Here is a 21,070-nt window from a genome sequence, read left to right on the forward strand (position 1 = left end):
TGCCCCCGCTCCGCCGCCGCCGCCACTCGCGGCTCCGGCCACCCCCGGCCCCACTCGGCGGCGTGCGGCCGGGCACCCCCCGCGCCCCCTCCCCGCTCCCCCTGCGAGCACTGTCCATTGGCTTGTCCTGCTCTCTTTTTCATGTCCAGCCCCCGATGAGTGTCCATTGGTGTTGCCTTCGCCTTCCCTCCTCCCCTCTCCCCGGCTTGCCCTGCCCATGTTTTGTATGTCTCTGTCCATCCAGGCTCCTGACGTTCAAGTTCGCAGGGACGTCACGTCCGCACTTGAACTTGCAGCTCAGGGGGGCTTTTGCCATTTTTTTCATCTCTCTCTCTCCCTCCTTCTCTCTCTCCCTCTCTCCCCCTCTCCCTCTCTCTCTTTTTTTTTTTCCCCTTGCACAAAAAAAAAAAAAAAAGCCATGACTGCTATCCCACAATTCATCTTCCCTGCGCCATCTTTGTATTATTTCTAATTTATTTTGGATGTCAAAAGACATTGATGAAGATATTTTCTCTGGAGTCTCCTTCCTCTCTAACCCGTCTCTCCCGATGTGAACCGAGCGACTCACAAGCCACCGAAGCCACCAACCCACCATGTCGCGCCGCAAGCAAGGCAAACCCCAGCACTTAAGCAAACGGGAATTTTCACGTAAGTAACCCGGAGAGCAATTTATTTAATTTCCCTTTCACGGATTTAAATTTTTAATTTGAGCGAGAGTGAGGGGGGGGCGGGGATTTTTTTTTCCCCCAAAATAAAAGTGAGAGTGAGTCGGGGAAGAAAAAAAAAAAAAAGAACTCCACGCCGGTTGGGGATTAGCGGCATTCCGGTTAATTTCTCCCTCTCTTAATTGAATCACCTTGATCACTTTTTCTCCCCTTTCCGCCCGTGCCCCCGCCCGCCGGCGCGCACTCCCCTGCCCTCTCCCCGCTCTTTGGCGGCAAGAGCGGCAGCTCTCGTCGCGGCACCGGCGGCGAGGGGCTGCCGGGGGCAGGACCGACCGAAAGTGGAGAGAAATTCCGGCGGGAGCGGCGGGCTGGACGCCGGACACCTTGACCGGGCGCGGACGGGCCGGCCGAGCGGCTCCGCTGCCGCCGGGCTCGCCCCTTCCCCTCGCCCGCTCCCGGGGCGGGCTTGGGAGGGGGGGAACCGGGCCGGGCCGGGCCGCGCCGCTTCCCTTTTGTCTCCGCCGCGGGGTGGCCGTCCCGCCGCTCCCCGCCGCCCCGACCTGGCCCCGGCCCGGGCTGGGGCGGGGGGCGGCAGCGGGCGGGAGAAGGGAGCCGCGGCGAGGCGGGAGGGAGGGAGAGAGGGATTCCCTGCTCGCCTGCGCTTCGCGTTCTCCCGCTCGCTTACTATTTTTTGGAAGATTTTCAACCCAAAAAAAAAAAAAAAGTGGAAGTGGATTTTGATTGGGAAAAATCTCGTGTCTGAATGTTTACAAGCACCGCGTGTGCGGGGAGCCTCCTGCCAACAAACACAGGCGAGAGCGAGCCCGGGCTGAGCACACGCACGCACACGCACCCACTCGCGCGGCCCTTTCTCGCCGCCGCTTTTCAACCCCAAACCAAACCCGCTCTCCCCGGGAGAGAAAAAAACCCCACAACCACCCACCAAACCAGTAAACCCCAACCCCGAGCCCCACCGCACCGTTCGCAACAAAAACTCTCCGGCTGCCGCCTTCCCTCCCTCCCTCCCGCCCTCCCGCCGCCGCCGCCGCCGGGGCTGGATGCGAGGTACGCGGGAGCGCTCTGTGCACAACAAAAGGCAACTCGAGCTGGAAAGGTTTGGGGCGAGGGGGTGGGAAGGAAGGGAGGAAAAAGAAAAAAAAAAAAATCCCCTTCGGGGTGAGCTGGGGGGGAAGGGGAAATGCTGCATGCTTCTCCTCGCTCCCTGTTTTTTTCCCTCCCTTCTTCTCTCTTTTTTTTTTTTTTTTCCTTTCCTCTTTTCTTTCCTTTTCTTTTCCCCATTAGTCTCGGCGGGTTTTGTTCCCTCCCAGGGATGGCAGAAAACCCAGGGCGATTTCTTTCTGCCCCCGATCCCCGGCTCCTTCTTCGCAAAAAGAACCCCCAAAACCAACCCAAAACCAAACCACCAAGAAACCCCAAACCGAACCCCCAAACTTGACGCTGCGACCTCTCCCCCCCCGGCTGCACAGACGTTCCCAGCCAGGTTCGCACACGGAGCCTCCGAGCGAAACGCGGCCCCGTCGCTCCGCTCTGCCGAAAGTTTTCCCTAAACCCGGGTGGGTGTGTGTGGGGTGTGTGTGCGCGCCGGGGGCTCAGCCCCACGCCCACCCCTCTCCGCGCCGTCCGCCTCCCCCTCCCCCCCTTCTCGGGGCTTTTTTTCCCTTTGAAGTGCCCGGCGCTGCGTTCGGGGTAGGGGCTGCAGCACCCCCCAAATGGGGTACGGGGGGCCTGAGGGGGGGCGTCCTGTCCCCGCGCCGGGATGCCCCGGGAGTGGGGTGTGTGGCAAGCGGATCGCGGCGGACTCGGCAGGGGGGTGTCCCCGGCCGCTCCTTCCCGCCGGCCGGCGCGGAGTTTTCCGCACGCGTGGGACGGGGAGCGACGGCTGGGACCGGCCCGGGGAGAGGGGCGGCGGTGGGGCGCTCCCTCCCACGGGGAACGCGGGGGTGTGGGTGGGCCGGGAGACTGCGGAGGGGGGAACGGGGGAGCGGAGCGGCGGGTGCGGAGCGGGGCTGCCCGCCCGTTTCGGTCGCTAGGAGGCACCGCGAGATCAAACAACCGGGCAGCCCCGCGAACTTGAACCTGGCCGGCTCCTCACAGGGCGCCCGGCTCCCTCCCCCCATCCTCCCCCCTTCTTCCTTCTTTGTTCGTAATTTTGCGTGGAGTTTGCTCGCCCCGGGAGGCAGCGGGTGATGCTCGCCTTCCCCGGGGCTCCCCCCCCAGGAAGGTGTTGGCGGTTCCCGCCGTACCCCCAAGTGTGCGGGTCCCCCCCTCTTTGCACCGTTCGAGCCCAAGGCACAAACTTGGGATTAAGCAGCTCCTTTTTTCCATCCTTCCCACGGCACCGTGCCGCGGGATTCTCCCCCCGCCCCACGCATCACCCCCAGTACCTCCTTTCTCCCGACACTCCAAAATCCATCCCGCTTTTGCCGGAGAGACGGTGCGGTTGTTTTGGTGACTGGGAACGGGGAAGAAGGGGGGAGTAGGAGGGTGAAGGGGAGGGGGGAAAAACCTGAAAAGACATGTTGGTGGAAGGACAATTTGCATGAAAAAATAGGGACGGATGATTAGGGACCCAGGCAGGGAATTTTGATTGCCCCAGAATGAAAAGACGCATCCTGCAAAATCGCTGGCAGGACCAGGTGAACTGCAGTTTGGGCGTTTTCTTTGTAAACCCGATATTTTATATTTGGTTTTGAAAGTAGCAGCAATAATAAAAACATATTTTCTGCTGGCTCTGCCTCCGTCGGGAGCCAAGCGTTTTGCAGTCTTGAACCGCGGTGCCAGGCGTGTTTCATACGTTAGTATATAATTCTTGTTAATTAGCAATAATTTACGTTAAGAGCATAGAAAATGTTGAGGTTACAGGTTTTATATCTGTACATTTGATCATCTTGTTATTTTCAAGAACTTTGCCTCCTATAAAATTAATTAGGTGAAATGTGGAGGTGTAATCAGCAACCTCTGAATTACCACTTCATTTCCTGGTTTTGATTGTAAATCAGCCCAGTCGGTGCAGACTTTAGCAAAGTCTATTTTTGTTTAGCGCTACTTTTAACTGTCTAGTGTCGAAGCAGCGGGTTACCTTCCCCTGCTAAATAATACTGACAGCGTCAGAAAGAAATCAGGCCGTGGGAAAACGTTATAATTGAGTAATGATTATGCAGAGCTCCTCGCTAAGCCAGTTGTAAGGGGAATACGGGTTATTTTGTGTCTTCTGCTGCAGAGAGTTGGTGAGCTAGAAGTTAGATGTGCAAAATACCTTTGTCTGCGGCGTGCAGCGAGCTACTGGTGGAATTAGTCCTGCAAATAATTTACTCCCTCGGTCCGAACGCGAGGAACGGCTGGGGAGAAAACCGCCATGCCCTGCAATCCCGCAGGAACACCCTGCTCCTCTCCCGGCTTCCCGAGGAGTGCGAAATGCACGCTGTGCGTCTTATCTTGTCGGTCTGTAAGTTTAGAAGAAAACCCCAGCGATTAAGACATTGTTTTTATTAATACGAATGTAACCTTCATATTCCTGTGGTTGACCTTACATTAAATTAGAAGTAGTACTAGAGGCAAGAAACGATGGACTGGATCCCCGTGTCCTAGTTGGAGCTGAGGTACGGCGAGGTAGTGTGCTCTTTCAATATTATTTCATGCAGCACAACTGGGAGCTACTCCAGATCTTCCTCCTCAATATTCAGCCTAGGTAGGGTTGAAATAAATTTAACCTGAGTTCACTGGATTTTTGCACTTTATCAAAATCAGTTCCAATATCGTGCAGTCAAATTAAAATCTATTTTTTGATTCTCTGTGGCTTTAAGTTCATTAAATGTGAAATTGGCAGCCAGCTAAAGAAGGTCAGGCTGATTAACTGTTTAGGAGTTGTATTCTGTCTCGCTTGCGTTACCTGGCAGTGTTTTGAGGTGGGTTGTGTTTGTAGTACTCTCTCCTCCTGCTTGCTGCTGTTAGCGTGCATGTTGCATTGCGCAGGTAGAGGGACACCAACACGCTGCTGGTATTTATTTTTTTTTTTCCCCTCGTGAAAGGCAATAGTGATGGAGACTGCATGCACACAGATTGCCAAGGTATTTCTCTGAAAACTTAACCAAAAAAAAAAAAAAAAAAGGGCAAACAGAAAAAAAAGGAGAGTGCTGCGTCTGCCTCGTTAGAGCATCCACTGACGATTCTGTGAGCAGAAATGGCCTCATAATGAAGCTTTTTGGAGCTCATTCAGAAAATTTGTCAACTTTGACAACACTAGGCAGGGTATTTTGAGTTTAAAGAAGGTGCTTCTCACTGTTGTGAGGAAATGTGGCAGTCGCTTGGCCATGCTGATTTTTAGATGCTGAGGGCCACCGGTGCTAACACGTTCCAGATAATTTAGGCATTCCTTTACTTCAGGAAGAAAAAGGAAAAATGACTAATTGCCTCGTTTCCTTACATACTAAAAAATACCCCATCCAGTGAATATTTCTGGGTGGAATTGGTAGTGAATTTGATATTTGAATCCTGAGGAGTAGCTGAAAAGTGAGAGGTGCTTCCCCCCCGCCCCACAGGCATTTCTGCTGCACTTGCGTTCTCTCATTTTGGTCCCTGCCATTTCTTTCTTTATTTGTCTCGTCCCTTCCCTTCCCCACGAATAACTCCTGGCTTTCGAATTTTTAAATTGGAAGCCGCAAACCGGCTGATAGGGATAGCGACACAAATGCAGACGTATACGTACGTGTGCGCGTTGTAAGGGCTATATGTGCCCCGTATGTTGGTGCCTGGGTGTGTGCGGCCACGCGGTCTGGCTCTCCCTCTCTTTTCTTTTACACACACGCATGCTACCTGCACGGCCTGTATAGGGAATAAGCAATATCTGTATGTTGAAACACCTTATGTCTGCACCCGCGTAGTTCAGGCTTCTGAATTTTAGAAAGTAGGTCTGGCTGGTGGAAAATACACGCCCATGTGTATGTGAGAGAGCGTGTGCAGTGCTTTTAGCCTTGAATGCGTATACATAAATAATACATCTGGCAATGAACCACTGTATTTGCTTCCCTTCGTAGTGCCACAAGAGTTTTGCAGTGTATTCTTTCAGCCTATTCATTTAATTTTACCACCGAATCATTCAATTGAGTCAGAAATTTGTCCTCGTGTAGGAGCAGAGAGGCAGTTGCAGCGCTCGCTCTCCGAGTTCCGCGTGCTACAGCTGCTTCTCCAGAATCTCTTCCCTGTAACTGATGAGTTCATCTCCTCGCTGCCGTGCTAATAGCCGCGTTGCATGGGTTTAGTTGGGGGGGAGCAGGCGGACGTTGTGAGCAGGGTGAAGAAGGGGCTCGAAGTGTTCCTCACCCCACACACCCCCCCCCGGCCCCCCCCCCCCGCGCCCGGTGCCTTTCCCGAGAGCTCTAATGATTCTCCTTTTGTTTCTCAAACTGCAGCCGAACCTCTTGAAGCCATTCTCACTGATGACGAACCTGAACATGGCACATTGGGAGCTCCGGAAGGGGACCACGACCTCCTCACTTGTGGCCAGTGTCAGATGAACTTCCCGTTGGGGGACATTCTTATTTTTATTGAGCACAAACGGAAACAATGCAATGGCAGTCTCTGCTTAGAGAAGGCTGTGGATAAGCCACCTTCACCCTCACCAAGTGAGCTGAAAAAAGCATCCAATCCCGTGGAGGTTGGCATCCAGGTTACGCCAGAGGATGACGATTGTTTATCAACGTCATCTAGAGGAATTTGCCCTAAACAGGAACATATAGCAGGTAAATTAAAGCGAGGAGAAGTGTTTGCGACTTTCTTTTTGTTTCAGTTGCAACGTAGCGTGTTCGCAGTTGTAAACTGCCGTGTCTGTCTCTCTGTTCTGCTCGCCGTGACGGCCGACGTGTTAAATACCCTGCCTTTGGTTAGTGGTGAGCGCAGGACCGGTATTTCCTAGTGCCTGCGCAGAGGCAGGATCAACAGGCACGTGCCGTGCCAGCCGGTATTTCTAACGGTATTGTTTGAGGCTGCTCTCGTGATTTGCCTGTATTGTAGTCACCGTCTCCCGGTGTCTCGCCTGCCGTAGCGCTGCAGGAGGGGATTTCAGAGCCTGCCGCGCGATAAAGCGAGGAGCTTTCGAGGCTGTGGCAAAGTCAGGGGTGAAAGAGTTAACCGAGCATCAGCCAGCCTTGGTTCCATATTGGCTGTCAGCGTATGGACTGTAATTAAACACAGCCCCATGGCAAAGTGACACCACCGACCTTGACTTTAAGATGCCATTTTGGACTGGCCAGGCCAGAGTAGAGAGGGCAGTTGCTGAAGCGCACAGACATGCTTATTCGAAAAGTTTAAGGGCATGTTGGAAATTTCAAAAGGTTGGTTTGACAGGAAAGGCCGCTCTCTGCAGCCTGCCTCCTCAGCCAAATGATAAATGCTTCGCTGTGCTCTCTCTTGTCTCTGATGTGGTTTTGACAGATGTATCTTGATTTTGTTTGCGGTTTACACAACCACATGTCAGCCGTACAAATGTCCAAGGCAGAGTTCTGTTTTGTGCAGCAAACAATATGAAATGTAATTTTTTAAAAAAAGGGTAAATAATTCCATTTCTTAGCATAATTTTTTGTATTTTTTTTTTTAAATCGGAAAGCCATTCGCCGTGCAGATATTTTCACAAATGAGGTTAAAAGAATAGAGTGTACTATGTGAAAGAAGAGCCCTGGGAGTATAGCAAGGCATGCTCTGCTTTTAAAATCCTGCTAGTAAACAAGAGTACTACCCATTTGCAGCGAGCATTGCGAATCGCTTCAAACCACGCCAATACTACCGGTTGAAAAAGGCGAGACCGCAGCGTATCGATGCCAACAAATGCCTGAACCCGTTTCAAACCCCCTTCCCAGCGATGTTTGGGATGTGGCACGGCCGGTACCTCACTTTGGGGAGCCCACAGAACCGCCTGGGGTTGTCAGAGGCACAGTACATCATCACATTACGTGCTGGAGCTTGTCTTGGGCTCGCTTTGGCCACAAAGTTAAACCATAATAGGGCAGTAGGCGCTGGGAGGTTCAGGGCGATACTCCCGCAGCCTCCCTGGCCTCCAAACCAGCCGGCAAATCAGACTGGAGAGCTGTAGTTTTGAAGGTTTTGCGGTGGCAGCAAATATGTATTGGCGCGCGCGCGTCTGTCCACATATGGGTGTATATATATGCAAAGCCCTGTGCGTACGCATGCATACGTAATGTGATTGGGTATATACTAGTTCTGCAGAGTAATAGGTATTACTTTGAGTACATGTATATACGTATGTTTAAGAGGAAGCAGAGGCTCAGCTACTGCTAGGCTACATTTTGAGAGAGACTTAAAAAACCCCAGTAATTCCACATATTGCACTTCCCAGCCACGGATGTTAAAGGTGGTGGTTTTTTTTTTCCCTAGAGTGGTAGAGGACAGTGCCCATTTCCATGTGCTGCCTGCGATCTGACGGAAAACGAGCAGAAGCACAGGGCGTGATTAATGAAGCGGGAGCCTGGCGGAAGGGGTTTGTAGTCTTCCGAGCTCTGGAGCCATACTAAATCACCAAATATGGAGGAGCGGCAGTATGATGTAACGCTGTATTTACGTACGGCGCCGCTCTGTTGAAAAGACAAAACACAGTGTCTGTCAAGCAAGAACTAAACCCGCTCTCCTCCCCGTGGCCCCGTATCAGTCCCTTGGCCGGAGGGACGGCCACGCCAGGGAGTTCTGCACGAGGGGAGACTCCTCAGCTGAGGGTTTTGCTCCGGTAACTCGTTTGGCGCGGGAGACTCGGCGAGCCAAATCATGCTTCCGCGTGGCGCGGGTGACATGAAGCGAGCAGGATTTGGCCTCGCACGATGTCACAGGGCCGTTAATGCAGCAAAGGCTGTGGTTTTAACTGACTTTAAATGGCTCGGTGAGCGGAGGGCAATGGGTAAGGAGAGGTGCACATTGGCAGGGGCCTGATCCTGCTTAGTCTTACACGTAGGGATCGCCTTTGCTGTGCAGATGGGCCTGGCAGGGAGCGGGCTCGGGTCCATGGCGCAAGCCATGAGCGCTGTTGCGAGTAGAGACCGAGCTGCAGTTGCCTGGGCATCTCCTGCCCCGAGTTTTCTGCGTGGTGGAGCCCAGCCATGCCCGCGGATGGGAGGTCCAAGAGCACAGGTCTTCTCCTGCGTGGCCAGGACAGAGCCGAGGGGCACTGGGGTCCCCTGGTTGTTCCCTGTGGTGGGAAGTGCAGCCGGTCTGCGGGAGGGAGGGAAGGAGCGCCAGGAGTTACGGGGTCTTGTGCTGTCCCTCCCCTTTGTGTTTTCATCTCCCCTTTCACTTGGATGAGTTTAGCTCCCTGATATCCCAAAGAGGTGTGACAATAGCTGGTGTGACCCGTGGCCAGGAGATTGTGGGGTCTGGCAGTAAAATTGCTGGTGAGGGTCTGGGAATGAATGGGTTGTGGAGTTCAGGTTTCTGGAAAGCCCCTGCAGCAAACCTCGGGCTCTTCCAGTTCTGGTATATTCTGATATACCTGATTTCTGTGCAAGGATGCAAAATGCAAAAGGGTACGAGTGTGTAATTAAGGGAAAAAAAAAGAACAGAGGCTGCCTTTAGAAAAATATACAGGAGTTGAGGGAAGTGATTCTTTCTGGTAAGAGACCGGAAAATACGTATTTAGTAGCAATGTAGAAATGTCCCCAATTAGTTGTTAGGCTGAAGGAGGTGTTACAGGTCAGCTCTGGATACAGAGGTGCTATAGGCTAGCTCTGTCTGCAGTTCTGTAGTCTGTAAGTCGGTGTGTTACAGTAAAAGAGCATCTTAAGACAAGCAGTGGTTAAGGATGGGCTCATCTAAAGACAAGGAAGGAGGCAGCGAGCCATTCAAATGCAGGGAGAAATGATGTCTATTTTAACCGGCGATGGGCTGGTCTTTATCCTCACCGTTTTCCAGAGACGGGGATGATTACAAGAGCTTGTATGCATATATACGCAACCTGTGCAGCAGCTGTGAGATCCATATAGGTGCAGGCATGCGTACCTGTCTGCCGTGTGGGTGTCTGCCTGCGCCTAGCTTTGACTTGCTATAAAATTTTGAGTGATGCTGATCCAGTGCTATAGCTGAAATGTCATAAATTTAACTGAAAATTAATAGGATATGTTGTGTGGGTCCAATGAGGCAGCTTTCATCAATATGTATGTCAAAGCCTCACCACCAGATACCGGCAGCTTGTGATTTGCAGTGAGTGCTACGGCAGGGCTTTAGTTATCCGCTCTCATATTTTACAATAGGGAGAAATATTAACTGAAGTATCTAGAGATCAGTGAATGTAAAATTGCTGTTCACTTATTGAAAAGGCCCAAGAAATATTTATTGTCCGCCGGTGTCAGGTTTTAGCGGTTTGTTTGTTGAATGTATAAATCCGAGGGAATTAATGAAAGGTTGTTTTTTTGGGTGAGGAAGGATCTTAAATGTTACTTGGATTCAGTTCGAGGAACACTTCGGAGTGCTGCTGCATATTCCCCTTTATAATGCCGAGTGTGTATCTGCAGATGCTGTATTTACTGTGCGAAGAGGGGAGGAAGAGGGGAGGTCATTTTTACCGCTCGAATCCTTTATTCTCAAGCTGCTTGTGGCGTTCAAATAAAACACGTGGGAAAATAACGTAAGAAAACCCTCTGTCTGCAGTAATCGGGGGAAGGTGGACATGATTTGGTACTAAATTTTGGACCAAGTACATTTGATTATTACAGTTCTTGGGAGGTAATGCCTTTGAGTAGTCATTACACCACAGAAATTTTCCTGGGCTGTTATTAGTAGTTGCCATTATAAATTCTGTGGGTTGTAAATTGCGGTTCCTTATTATTTTGTTTTGTTCTGGAGACAAAAAATTATTGACGTCCGCATTGAGTAGTTAGCATTGCATCTGGTCAATAAGATGAAAACTTAAAAAAAAGAGGGGGGTGGAAAAGGAATATGAAAATAATTTGGAGTCAAATTCTATCTGTTTTTCCCATACGAAGAAACTGAGAGCACAGTAAAAGAGTCGCGGGCAGGAAAAATAGTGAGGGTGCTACCCGAAGGCTCCCACTCCCGAGATTCGGAGCCCTGCGTACAAGCTGTATTTGTAAATAAGACAGAGAAAGGTTGTGAACCGGCAGCTTGGCTGTTTTGTCAAAGTACAATGTCAGAGAAACTCTTTCTAAGACAAATTGTAAATAGAAGTGTCACGATGATTGCATGATTGAGCTCCAGAAGTGTCTTGCAATTGTTGGCATTGTCAGAAGACTTTTGAAAGCTTAATTAAAGGCGGTGGCCTGTGCGGCTGTGAAATTTACTTCTCGGGGGGGAAAAATGTAAAAAATGTGGGGGATCAGAAAGTTGCTCTAACGCTGCTCTCGTGGGGATACAGGGAAGAGTCAGTAGCTTCTCAGCTTTCCCCATTGCCTTTTAGAAATAACAGTTTTTGAAGAAGAGAACACGTGACACCAATACCATCCTTTGTACGAGGTAAAGATTGTGTTGGTTTTCCTATTCCCCGCTGTTACAGACCGTTAATGTAAAAATGGCTCTTGACGGGAAACGCAAATATGAGTTCACTCGAAGCACAGAAGCGGGGTAGAAAGTTTTCCTCTGCCTCAGCGTGATCCTTCCAGGGGAGCGTCGGAACGTTGCAGTGCCCTGGGTCTTTCTGGTTTTTTTTGTTTTCTGCAAATCAGATCTTCTGGTTTAGAGGATGAGAAATAGGGTTTGCATTCTTTCTCCTATTGGATGGGACATTTAATTGTGGAGCTCACTACGGGCAGAAGCATCGCTGCAACCAAAATGCTTGTGGTTGAAGTGGCAGCCCGGCACGTGTTAAACTTCGTATAGATCTGAAAAGGTGCACGTTAGCATCACGTGCCGAAAGCTTTGAAAATAATGCGCGTAATAAACGCAAGGCTCTGTGCAGCGAGTCCCAACAACGGGTGCCGAGTGATGGAAACTGAGGCAGGGAGTAAATCAAACACCTTCTAATTAGCCTAATGGGAGAAATAAAGTCTTCCCTAAACATTCCCATAATTTGGTAATGCCTCCTTTAAAGAGGAGGAGGCCTATTAGCATCACCCCGTTTTGTATATGCAACCCTCAGCCCACGAGCTCTTTCTTATTTCATTCAAATAATAGAGACGATTAAAGAGGCTTGCAAGGCAGTGTCGGGCAACGGGAGTTCAGCCTCCAGTTGTTTGCCTGCATGCATCCTCATTACAGACATTTTTTGGAAAAAATTCCCTTCAAGCTTCGGTCTGTTTTTATATCCAATAGTACCAGCTTTGTACGATAAAAGGCGTTCAGCATCAAGCTGGACATGGCCTGGCACGTTGCCACTTTTTTTTTCTTTTCTTTTTTTTTTTTTTTAAAAGCTAATCGCCGAGGATCTCTCGTTACCTTTCTGCTTGTTGTGATTTTGTTCGGGTTGTGGTGCTGCCAGCGATGTTGCGGGTCCAGGGAGGTCGTCTTTTCAGCCTGGCAGGCATCTGAACGCAGCTTCTGTCCGGGAGGGCTCTATTTTAGGTGTCAGCTTCTGGGATGTCACACAAGTTCATAAAATATGCCGAGCTCATATATGTTAAGACATTAAGACCTATATTCGTACCGGTAGCCTGGCCCTAAAATTAACCATTGGGTGGTTTTGTTGTGGTTTTTTTTTCCCCCTCCTGAGCTAATGAACATATTTTATCTCACGTTGTACAAACGCAGTAGCTCCAGCCTGCCTCCTGGTAACGTCGGGCATAGCAGGCTTGGGCCCACGATGGTTGATACCAGTACATGGATTGCTGTGATTTATTAACACACTTTTAAAAATAACAGGCACATTAACGGACCCACAAACTGCCTGAGCGGTTGGGGTGATCTGTTCTCCGTTTCGTAACGAATTTCCATGAAACCCAGTTTGCTCTTTAGGGCCCCCATCCTGGGTGAGCTCTGCCCCACCGGACGCGGACCGAACATCACCTGCGTGCTTAAACGCTTGCAGGAGCCGGACCGGTGACTGCGGACCCTCCTGGACAGGCAGACCGAGCGCTCACATTATTCAAACCCTCCTGTGTTAATGCTAAACCCATCTTGAAGCCCATAAACATCCTCCCCGTCTTTCTAATTGGGTTTAGTATGCAACGCATCCCGCGCGGGGTTCAGCGAGTTTGTTTCCCAACCTTTATTGGCCAGCTGCACTCGCCGTGCATCTTTAAAATATTTCAGCGAGGTTTTTGGCAATTCTTCCGCGAGGGCTGGTAACTTGGTGGCTGCTCCCCAGCTCATTCTTCATTCGGAGGTGGCATTGCCTCGGGTTGGCAAGGGAAAGGTTTGCGGTGTGGGGTGTGGTGAGGTCAGCCCCGATCCCAGCAGGGAATTTGTGTTCTTCATTTGCCTTTACAATCGGAGCACAGCTACTGTACCTCGGAGCAGCTCTCAGGTGTGAGCTCAGATGGGCGCATGTAAATGTCCTGTCAGATGCAACACAGGAATATTAATGTTTCCCCACCACCACGCTATAATAAAGCTGTACACAGCCAGCTTAATATGCAGCCGGGCTGGGGAATTGTATAAAACTTCAACAGCCTAGTGTGAATGACAGCGGTGGAAAAAAATACTCAGTATGCCACAGTTTGCATTCTTGTTTGTCTCTGATCTAAAGCAAAATGAAAGCATCCGCTTCTTTCCCTCCTCGTTTCGTATAGGTGTTCTTCCTCTGCAAAATTGGCTAGGAAGTAAGGAAAGAAAACAAAGTATGGGGCACAGTGCAGAATTACTTGAAACATGTTAACGCCAGCCTGCTGGGCATGTAATTTTTGCGAGTATTAGCAAACATTTATTTTTTCATACTTGGGATCATTTGCTTTGCTCTTAATTGTTTTTTAGTATCTGGTCTGGTCAAAACAAAGAAAATTGAGCCACCACAAAGAGGGGCTGGAGCCTCCTTTGCCCCCCGGCTGCAGGCACAGCCCAGGCCGTACATGCTCTTCACAGAGGTCTCATTTGCGTCTTCTTCTGGGGTCAGATCTTCAGCTCCATCCAAAGGCGTCTGTTTTTCAGCGCGCGGACGTTAGAGGATTTTTAATAATGTGCTCATTTAACTGAATCAACAGCTGTCAGGAGCGGTTGTAGTAAATCCACAAAATGCACAAAGAAAAATACATACGTTTCCTGAAACAAAACACTTGAAACAAATTGGCTGCCAAAAAAAGCTGCTGAATTCTGGGTTTGCAGACAGTGCACCAAAGTGTTTCTTCTCTCTGCTCTCCCCGGAGACCTCTCCCCGCTTGCCTGCTACAATTCTGCTGGAACTTTTTACCTGAACAGGTTGCTGTTAAAAACCCCCACCACTTTCCCCTATTTGATGGGTATGGAGCTCAGCTCGAGCTTAGATTTTTGTGTTTCGCACTAAATAGCTAAAACACCAAGACTGGAGGCTAGAAGCAAAAACCAAATAACTGCATTACCGTCAAGGAAATGAGGCTTAATATCCCTGTGAAATAGCTGTCGAGGAGAAGCGGTGCTTCAACTCTGCCCTTCCAGGTAGGCGTTGGCGGGGTGGTGTTGAGGTCTGAAGCAGTTTCCGAGGGTGCTGAATTTGCACCGGAGCGGGTGCTGGAGGAGGGAGACCCGGGGAGCTTCGGTCAGTCTAAACCAAGGACTTTTCTGCTTCCATCCTCCCCCTGCTTTGCATAAGTGCTGAACAATTACACCTACAATTTGATCTTAGCTTCAGATAGAAAAACCTCTGCCTAAATAAACAATGGAATTACTGCTGAACAACAAAGGCTTAAAGAAGAGCCCTGCCTTCAGTGGTGTTATTATTGTTGTTGTGGATAATATTATTATTATTATTATTACTACTACTACTACTACTACTACTACTACTACTACAACAACTATAACCTTTTTAAAATAAACACACATTAGGGTTCCTCACTCCTTAGGAAATAAGGAGTTGAATTTTGCATTCATTGCTCACTTCATTGATTTAGCGGGCAGCAAAATACAAAATGCAAAAAAAAAAATGCTCCCCTTCTCCCTCCACATTCCCAGCAATTAATTTGTCACCTCGGCATTACTTCGCTACAGCATCACAGCTGTTTTTTTCTGGACATTGCATGAGTCGTTTGGGTTTCGTTGCATTTTAGCTGCTGAGTTTATTCTTTCTGGAGCAAGAGAATATATCAGCAAAGCTGTCGTGCTTCAGCCAGGGCACAGCGAGTGCGTGGTGCATTTACTGCATGAGAGGGCCAGGGGCTTTTCCCTGTGTTTTCTTTATTGTCTGTGCTGATTTTCACGTTTAGGAAATAGTTGTAGTGTGAAGAGAAACAGTAGTTGCGGAGCCTTGTTCTCTTCGAGGAGGTAAAACGCAGTGGGATGCATTTGGAGAAGAGAGTATTACCTCCCGAAAGAATATTTAGAGGCTGTATTATTTTGTAGTAAACTATAAACTGTCCTGTGCTAAATTTGTGTTACGTTAGGAAAAATCAATAAGGCAAAATTAAATTCTGATAAAGATACTCTTGGATCTTTGAAAACAACTGCTGTCCTTTTAACTAAAACATTTGAGGAGCTTCAAAGAGTATGTATTTCTTCTGATCTTAGAGCTGTGTGACTGGTAGCAGAGAAAAAAAAAATCTTATTCTACATACAAGTGGATTGCTTAACAAGTCAGCACAGACACATACTTGTTTGTACAATAGAGATAAAAATTCCTGTATAAAAATAATTCAGTTGCTGACAGCAGGCATTGTGCTGGGGCTGCCTCTTTTGTGTTGGCTGGGGGTCAGGGACCATGGCTCCCACTTTCTGCCGGGGGGAGGCTGTCACGATCGCTCGCTGGAGCCTGGAAATAAGTTAATTGCTTTATTTTAAGGAATCCTCAGAGCCCAGTGCAGTGGTTTTTACGTCCGTGTGCCGTCTCCGGAAGCAGTGAAAGAAGTGGGGGGAAAACAAAATCTCCTAATGGGGAGATGACTTGAAGGCAGTTTGGGAGACGTGGCCTTGAACAGCTTGGCGACCCGGCAGTAGTTTCTAAACTTTTGTTTTTAATCTAATTCTGATTTATGCTGGCACATCCCATATCGGCCCTCCCTGAACTCTGCTCTCGTGAAGTAACGTTGGTGCTGGGGGGAGTCGGTCAAAACCGGGGACTCGTGGCTGATACCGATGTTTGCCGGTGCGGCTGTCGTGTGGCACCGGGTCCCGTTCTGTCTAATAAAGGTTAAAAAAACGGGGCGTTAGCACGGCCTCGGGCATCCTCTTTTTTGCTCTGCAGGGGCGCGGGTGAGAGAAGCCATGAGGTTGGGGAAGGCTGGGGAGGTGGGAATAGAAATCATTTGAACGTTCATTCATCCTTCAAAGTCGGAAGGCGATGCAGCCTTCCTTCCCCAACCTCCTCTCGCCTCCGGGGTCGCTGGCAAAGCCGGGGCTCCCCTCCTCCGTGCCCTTCGGGGTGCCGCAGGAGGTGCCGGCAGGATCAGGCCCCGACGGGGCCGGCCGAGCGCGGAGCCAAGTTTGCGCGCGGCCGCCGGCGCTGAGCGGTCCCCCCGCAAACTCCCCTCTCTCTCTCTCGGCGGCGGCTTCGCTCCCTGGCAGCAAAGCGACTTTCTCGGTGGCACGCTCCGGCGCGGAGATCTTTTCATCCCTCCTTTTTAAATGCAGCGAGTTCCTAAAATTAATGCTGCTGCACTTTGATGAAAATAATGTTTTTATAATACGTTTGCTGTTTACACGGAAGATGTGACTTGAGGGGAAAAAGGCTTTTTTGGAGGGTGGCGGAAATCTTGTTAATCTGCTCTCGGAGAGCGGCACACAATACTGCCTATGAGCAAGTCTGTGCTGCTTTTGATAAATTACCATGTTTAGAGATAGGTTTGGCTCTTAAGGGCTTAGTTTTCTGAACAAAGTCCATAACAATGTTTTCTGCCTCTGTTTGTCTCCAGCCCCTTTGGCTTGACTTGGAGCCCTGTGTTTAGTGGAAGCTCGGTCTGGAAGATACAACAATTTTGCATTAAAAAAATAAGGAAATCGCAGGAAGAAAAACCCTTTTGCTTTTTGGATGAATCTTACTGATAATTTGCTAAAGCTCATTTGAATTTTAAGCACTTCTTTAATCTTCAAAGGCTAAATTGCTTTATGAATATGCATGGTGTGGGCAGACTTTAGTTCATTACCTAGTTGTAAATTCTAATGACCATTAGGTCCTTGCAGTAATTGCGAATTGTTTTGCATTTTTGATTGGCCTATTAACATGTGCATTCGGCACACATCAGGCCAGCCTGTCAGGCTGCTGAAGGAGAAAAAAAAGGTGAAAATTGTTTTATAGCACCAAGATTCTTAGATTTTCAATCTTGGAAAATTGATGATGTAAAAAAATTAAAGCGGTGTTTTTTCTTCTCAAGATTGAAAGTTCACCAAGAGATTTGACATATTTAATTTACATGATGACTTTGCACTCCTTCATTAATGCAATTTGCATATGAAGCTGTTGTTAATCACTTTTGATCATGTTTTGTGTATTAGCTGCCTCAGTGGCTCTTCTCCCTCAGATGCTCCAGTAGAAAGCAGCAAAATGATGCATCTTCTTGCCAAGTTTCCTTTAGTGAATTGAGGAATTAGGAGTCTAACCTTGAGTAATTAAATATGTTCTATCAGTTCTCTTTTAATGTTAAGTACACTTGGTTGGAAGTGTAGAAGGAAATTGTTCCCATTTGGGGGAGACATTCCTTTAAAAAAAAATTCTGTATGTATGGATAGAAAAGAATTATTTTCCGTGATCCGGAGTTGCCTGGGCAGAAGGGAGAGGTGACGGCAGGGCAGGATACGGCAGACCCCTCTTTTCGTGACCAGCCTTGAAGACACGTGCCCCGGGCCTGATCCTGCGCTGCACGCGTGTGCGAAGCTGCTGTTGGCGTTCGGGCGGAGATTTTGCGTTTGGGGGACGCTTGCACCGGGGAGGGAGCGCCCCGTTGGTAGGAGCAAGTCGTGCTGTCGGCGCTGCTCCTCTTCCAGTCGAGTCTTCCAGTTGCCTCCTCGCAAGGAAGGGTCTTTTTCCTCCTGCCTGCCTGGGCAAGGTCTTAATCGTCCAACCCTCCTTGGGAGTTGGGAGGGGAAACTGGGAGCAGCCTGGCTGGAAGCCTGCCCGGCTCTCGTAACCTGCCCGGGCATCCGTGCCCGGCCACCGCCGCAGGCTGTCTGCCACCCCTCCTGCCTGGCTGGGGCTTTGCCCTTGGGTCCCCGTCCATCCAGCCCTGGTGCCGGCAGCACCGTGGGTCTCGGCTGCGAGATCGGGCCCTCGCCTTTGCTTCGTCCGTTCAGTTGTCCGTCTTTGGTAATTGATGCTCAACTCTGGTTTGAGAGTTTATCACCGGGTAAGAAGACGCATCGGGAGGGTGAAATGTATACCCTGATTAAAGGAACTGCTTAATGAAAGAAAATAAAGAGAGAGGGAAAATGACCATTCTGGGAGGAACGGAAGTATAGTTTTAACCTCAGAGGAGACCTAGTACTGCCCTTCCATGACTTCCACCCATACCATGCTAAAAGCATGGTTCAGTTCAAAGTTGTTAATATTCAGCTGGGAAACAGTATCCAGAACACAAATAAATTATTAAGTGCATGAACTTTTTCGGCAGTAAGATGAACTGATGGGGTCCATCTGCGAGATCCAGGGGCTTTTTATTTGTGTGTGTCGAACGCTTCTGCCCTCTCCGACTTCATAGCCTTTGGTCTGTGGCCAAGTGCATGCATAATTGATTCCACACGCGCTATCATTTTCTTGATGTAATTGCTTTGGTAAGATATGATGAAATCTAATGGATAATTTACTATATGAAAATGACAAAAAAGTAAGTGTTCGTGTTTTGCGCCGGGTGCGGGGAGGAGAGAGCCCAGGTTACCTATGCGGTGAAGGAAAACCCGCTTGTACCATCTCCCATTGCGGGCTAGGGTGGGGGTAAATCGCTGGAGGAGTTCAGAGCAAACTCTCTGTAATTAATCGGAGTTTTACAATACAGGTGAAAGAGAAACGCTGCCCTGTTTGGAAACCCTTGTTTATTTTTTCCTCGAGCGATGCCATACTTGCTTTTCTAATTGCCAGAATGTGGACTCGGAAAAAAAAGTTCTCTGCAGAAGGCAAGGGGTAGTATTTTTAGAAATAAATGTGTCCTGGACTTGCTGCCCTGTGCTACAGATAGTACTCACACTGGTGCCTTGCCTGGCAAAAAGACCTTCTATTCTAGCTGCTTAAATAATGCACCAGATTAAATTCAATGCATCGGTTTGGCTGGATGTATTTTTAGACAGTTCAGAAGTGTCTAAGTATCACATCCACATATAATTCCATACACATCCAAAGGAAAATATTCCACTTCAGAATTTGACATTACATTGGTCTTTAAGAAACGATTTGTTCATCTCATTTCCTTTCCCCTTTGCTTCCCTGTCCTAGAATATTGTGTATTCCTTTCCGTAATTTTTTTAAATAGCTGTTGAGGTAGTGTATAGACACAAAAAACATTTTCTCATTCGCTCCCCCCCCCGCCCTTGCTGTTTTCAATGTACTAAAAGAGGAAAAAATATCCAAGGCAAACCCACATAACTGTAGCAAACTGTTTCTGAGCAAGTCATAATAATGAACAACACATGATCTGAAATGTGATCAGCAAACATATACTTATGCCAAGGAATTTTTGCCATTCACATACCAAGGTTCTGTAAATCAGTAAACCGCGGCAGAGGAGCCCCCGGCACGGCGAGGGGAGGAGCGGGAGCGGGACCAGGATGGGCCGCCCCAGCAGAGCTGTCTTGTTCAGGGAGCCAGGAATGGGAACAACTTTTCTCTCTCCCACCTTCCTCCTCTCCCTCTCGTCCATGCACCGAAACGTAAAACCAACAAGCAGACCTTGAAAGGGGGAAGGTGCAGTCTGGGGGAAGCTTCAAATGCAAAAGCAGGCAAATAAGTAGCAAAGGAATGAAATTTCATTGCCGCATGTTTTCGGTGAATTTTTTTTTTTCCTCCCCCCATCTTGCACAGAACCAAAATGGAAATTACTTTCTGGTCCTAATTGGATTTAATTATTTCTTTAGGAGGGGATGGGTGGGAGGAGGTGGGAATGGCACACAGCTGGCCTAACAAAACAAAGGAGCCAGAAAAACCTCACTTTCCCCCATGTTGGCTAATGAACAGTGCGGAGGATCTTAGTGCTGTGGCAAGTAAATGGAGCTCTGTAGACCTGGGGAAGGGGTAAGAGCTGTCTGCAGCCGGGAGCACTCGGAAAAGGCCACGCTAGCTGTTACAAAGAGCACCTTAAATGGCGACTTACGCTTTCCTATTAGTTTCTGTAACTGCCCTGTTTTTTAGAGCACCCAGCCTGGCCCTTCCCTTGACCTAAATCGTGTTGCCCGAGTGGCTTGGCCCCGCGGCAAGACCCAACCTCAATACTGGGCTGCGAATCCCGCTCGCCTGAGAAGCACCAGCCTCCCCAGGCGCTGGCGGGAGAGACAGGGAGCGGATTTGGGTCCCCGTCACTCGGCGGGGCGTTCCTTGTGCGATCAGGGTCTCCCTGCCGGCGAGGGAGCCGGGGTCTGGGGCGCTTGGGCCACGGCAGCGAGGGCCGAGTGAGCTGATGCGACTTCGTAGCTGGTGGCACATCGCACCTGCGGATCTCAAAGCGCTTTACAAGCTTTAATGAATGTGACCACTAACATGATTTATGGTGCGATTCATTATTGGTATTGGAGGGACTGTATTCTTATTTTGTCATTTGCTGTTAAAATTAATACACTCCATGCTGGCTATAAAAGTGTATTTGCATTTAATTGCAAGTCAGAATGAATTAGTGGATATGATTTAAACCTGAACTCACTCCTTAAAAAAGAAGTCTTCAGTGGGGAAGGAAAAATGAAGCTCTGTGCTGGATTTCTTTGGTGGACGTAGGGATGGAGACAGGAGTCGGGGAGGGGGCAGGCGGGGGCTCGGTGGCTTTTTTTTTTTAATTCTGGAGGTTGCTTTCAGCAAGAAATGCCTTTGCCAGGAGGGGCTTAGGCAAAGTGGTCAAGCACATCTGCTCCTGGGAAGGTAGGGAAGAAAAGAGGTTACTAGTAATAGGGCAGCAGCACAAAGGGAAAATTGTACACTGGAAGCATTAGTCTCCTCCGCGGTGGTGTGGCCAGACTGGTTTAGCAGACAGGATGATAGATTGCTTTGTCAAGGGTCCCAGGGTGTGCCCTGAACTTGAAGCACTTTGTTTATCTTGAATAGAAAGGGAAAAGCGCAGACATAATCGATGTCTAGTTTTTTAGGAGGGAGGAAGAGGTAGAGGAGGGAATGGGGGGTGGTGTGTGGGGAGGCCCTGGCTGTGGCTCTCCATTAACAGATGAACTTGGCTGAAGTCCAGAGTTTGATGAGA

At 49.2% G+C, this 21,070-nt stretch overlaps 1 protein-coding gene across 3 annotated transcripts in view; it reads left to right on the forward strand.

Annotated features, from left to right (window-relative positions):
• Nucleotides 1-593: 593 nt before the first annotated feature.
• The window catches only part of BCL11A (BCL11 transcription factor A), a gene marked incomplete at its 5' end in the record, with an annotated part of 73,370 nt that continues 52,893 nt past the window's right edge, over nt 594-21,070 (forward strand). For 2 of the 3 annotated variants that reach the window (XM_081998187.1, XM_081998186.1), the window contains 2 exons: nt 594-648; nt 6,095-6,424. In XM_081998187.1, coding sequence (XP_081854313.1) covers nt 594-648; nt 6,095-6,424 — 385 coding nt within the window. Of the gene's footprint in view, nt 649-6,094; nt 6,506-21,070 lie in introns of all 3 variants that reach the window. The other variant, XM_081998185.1, reaches the window with a different exon arrangement.

This window comes from Phaethon aethereus (assembly GCF_964289735.1).
Source record: "Phaethon aethereus genome assembly, chromosome: 3".
NCBI classification, from domain to species: Eukaryota; Metazoa; Chordata; class Aves; order Phaethontiformes; family Phaethontidae; genus Phaethon; species Phaethon aethereus.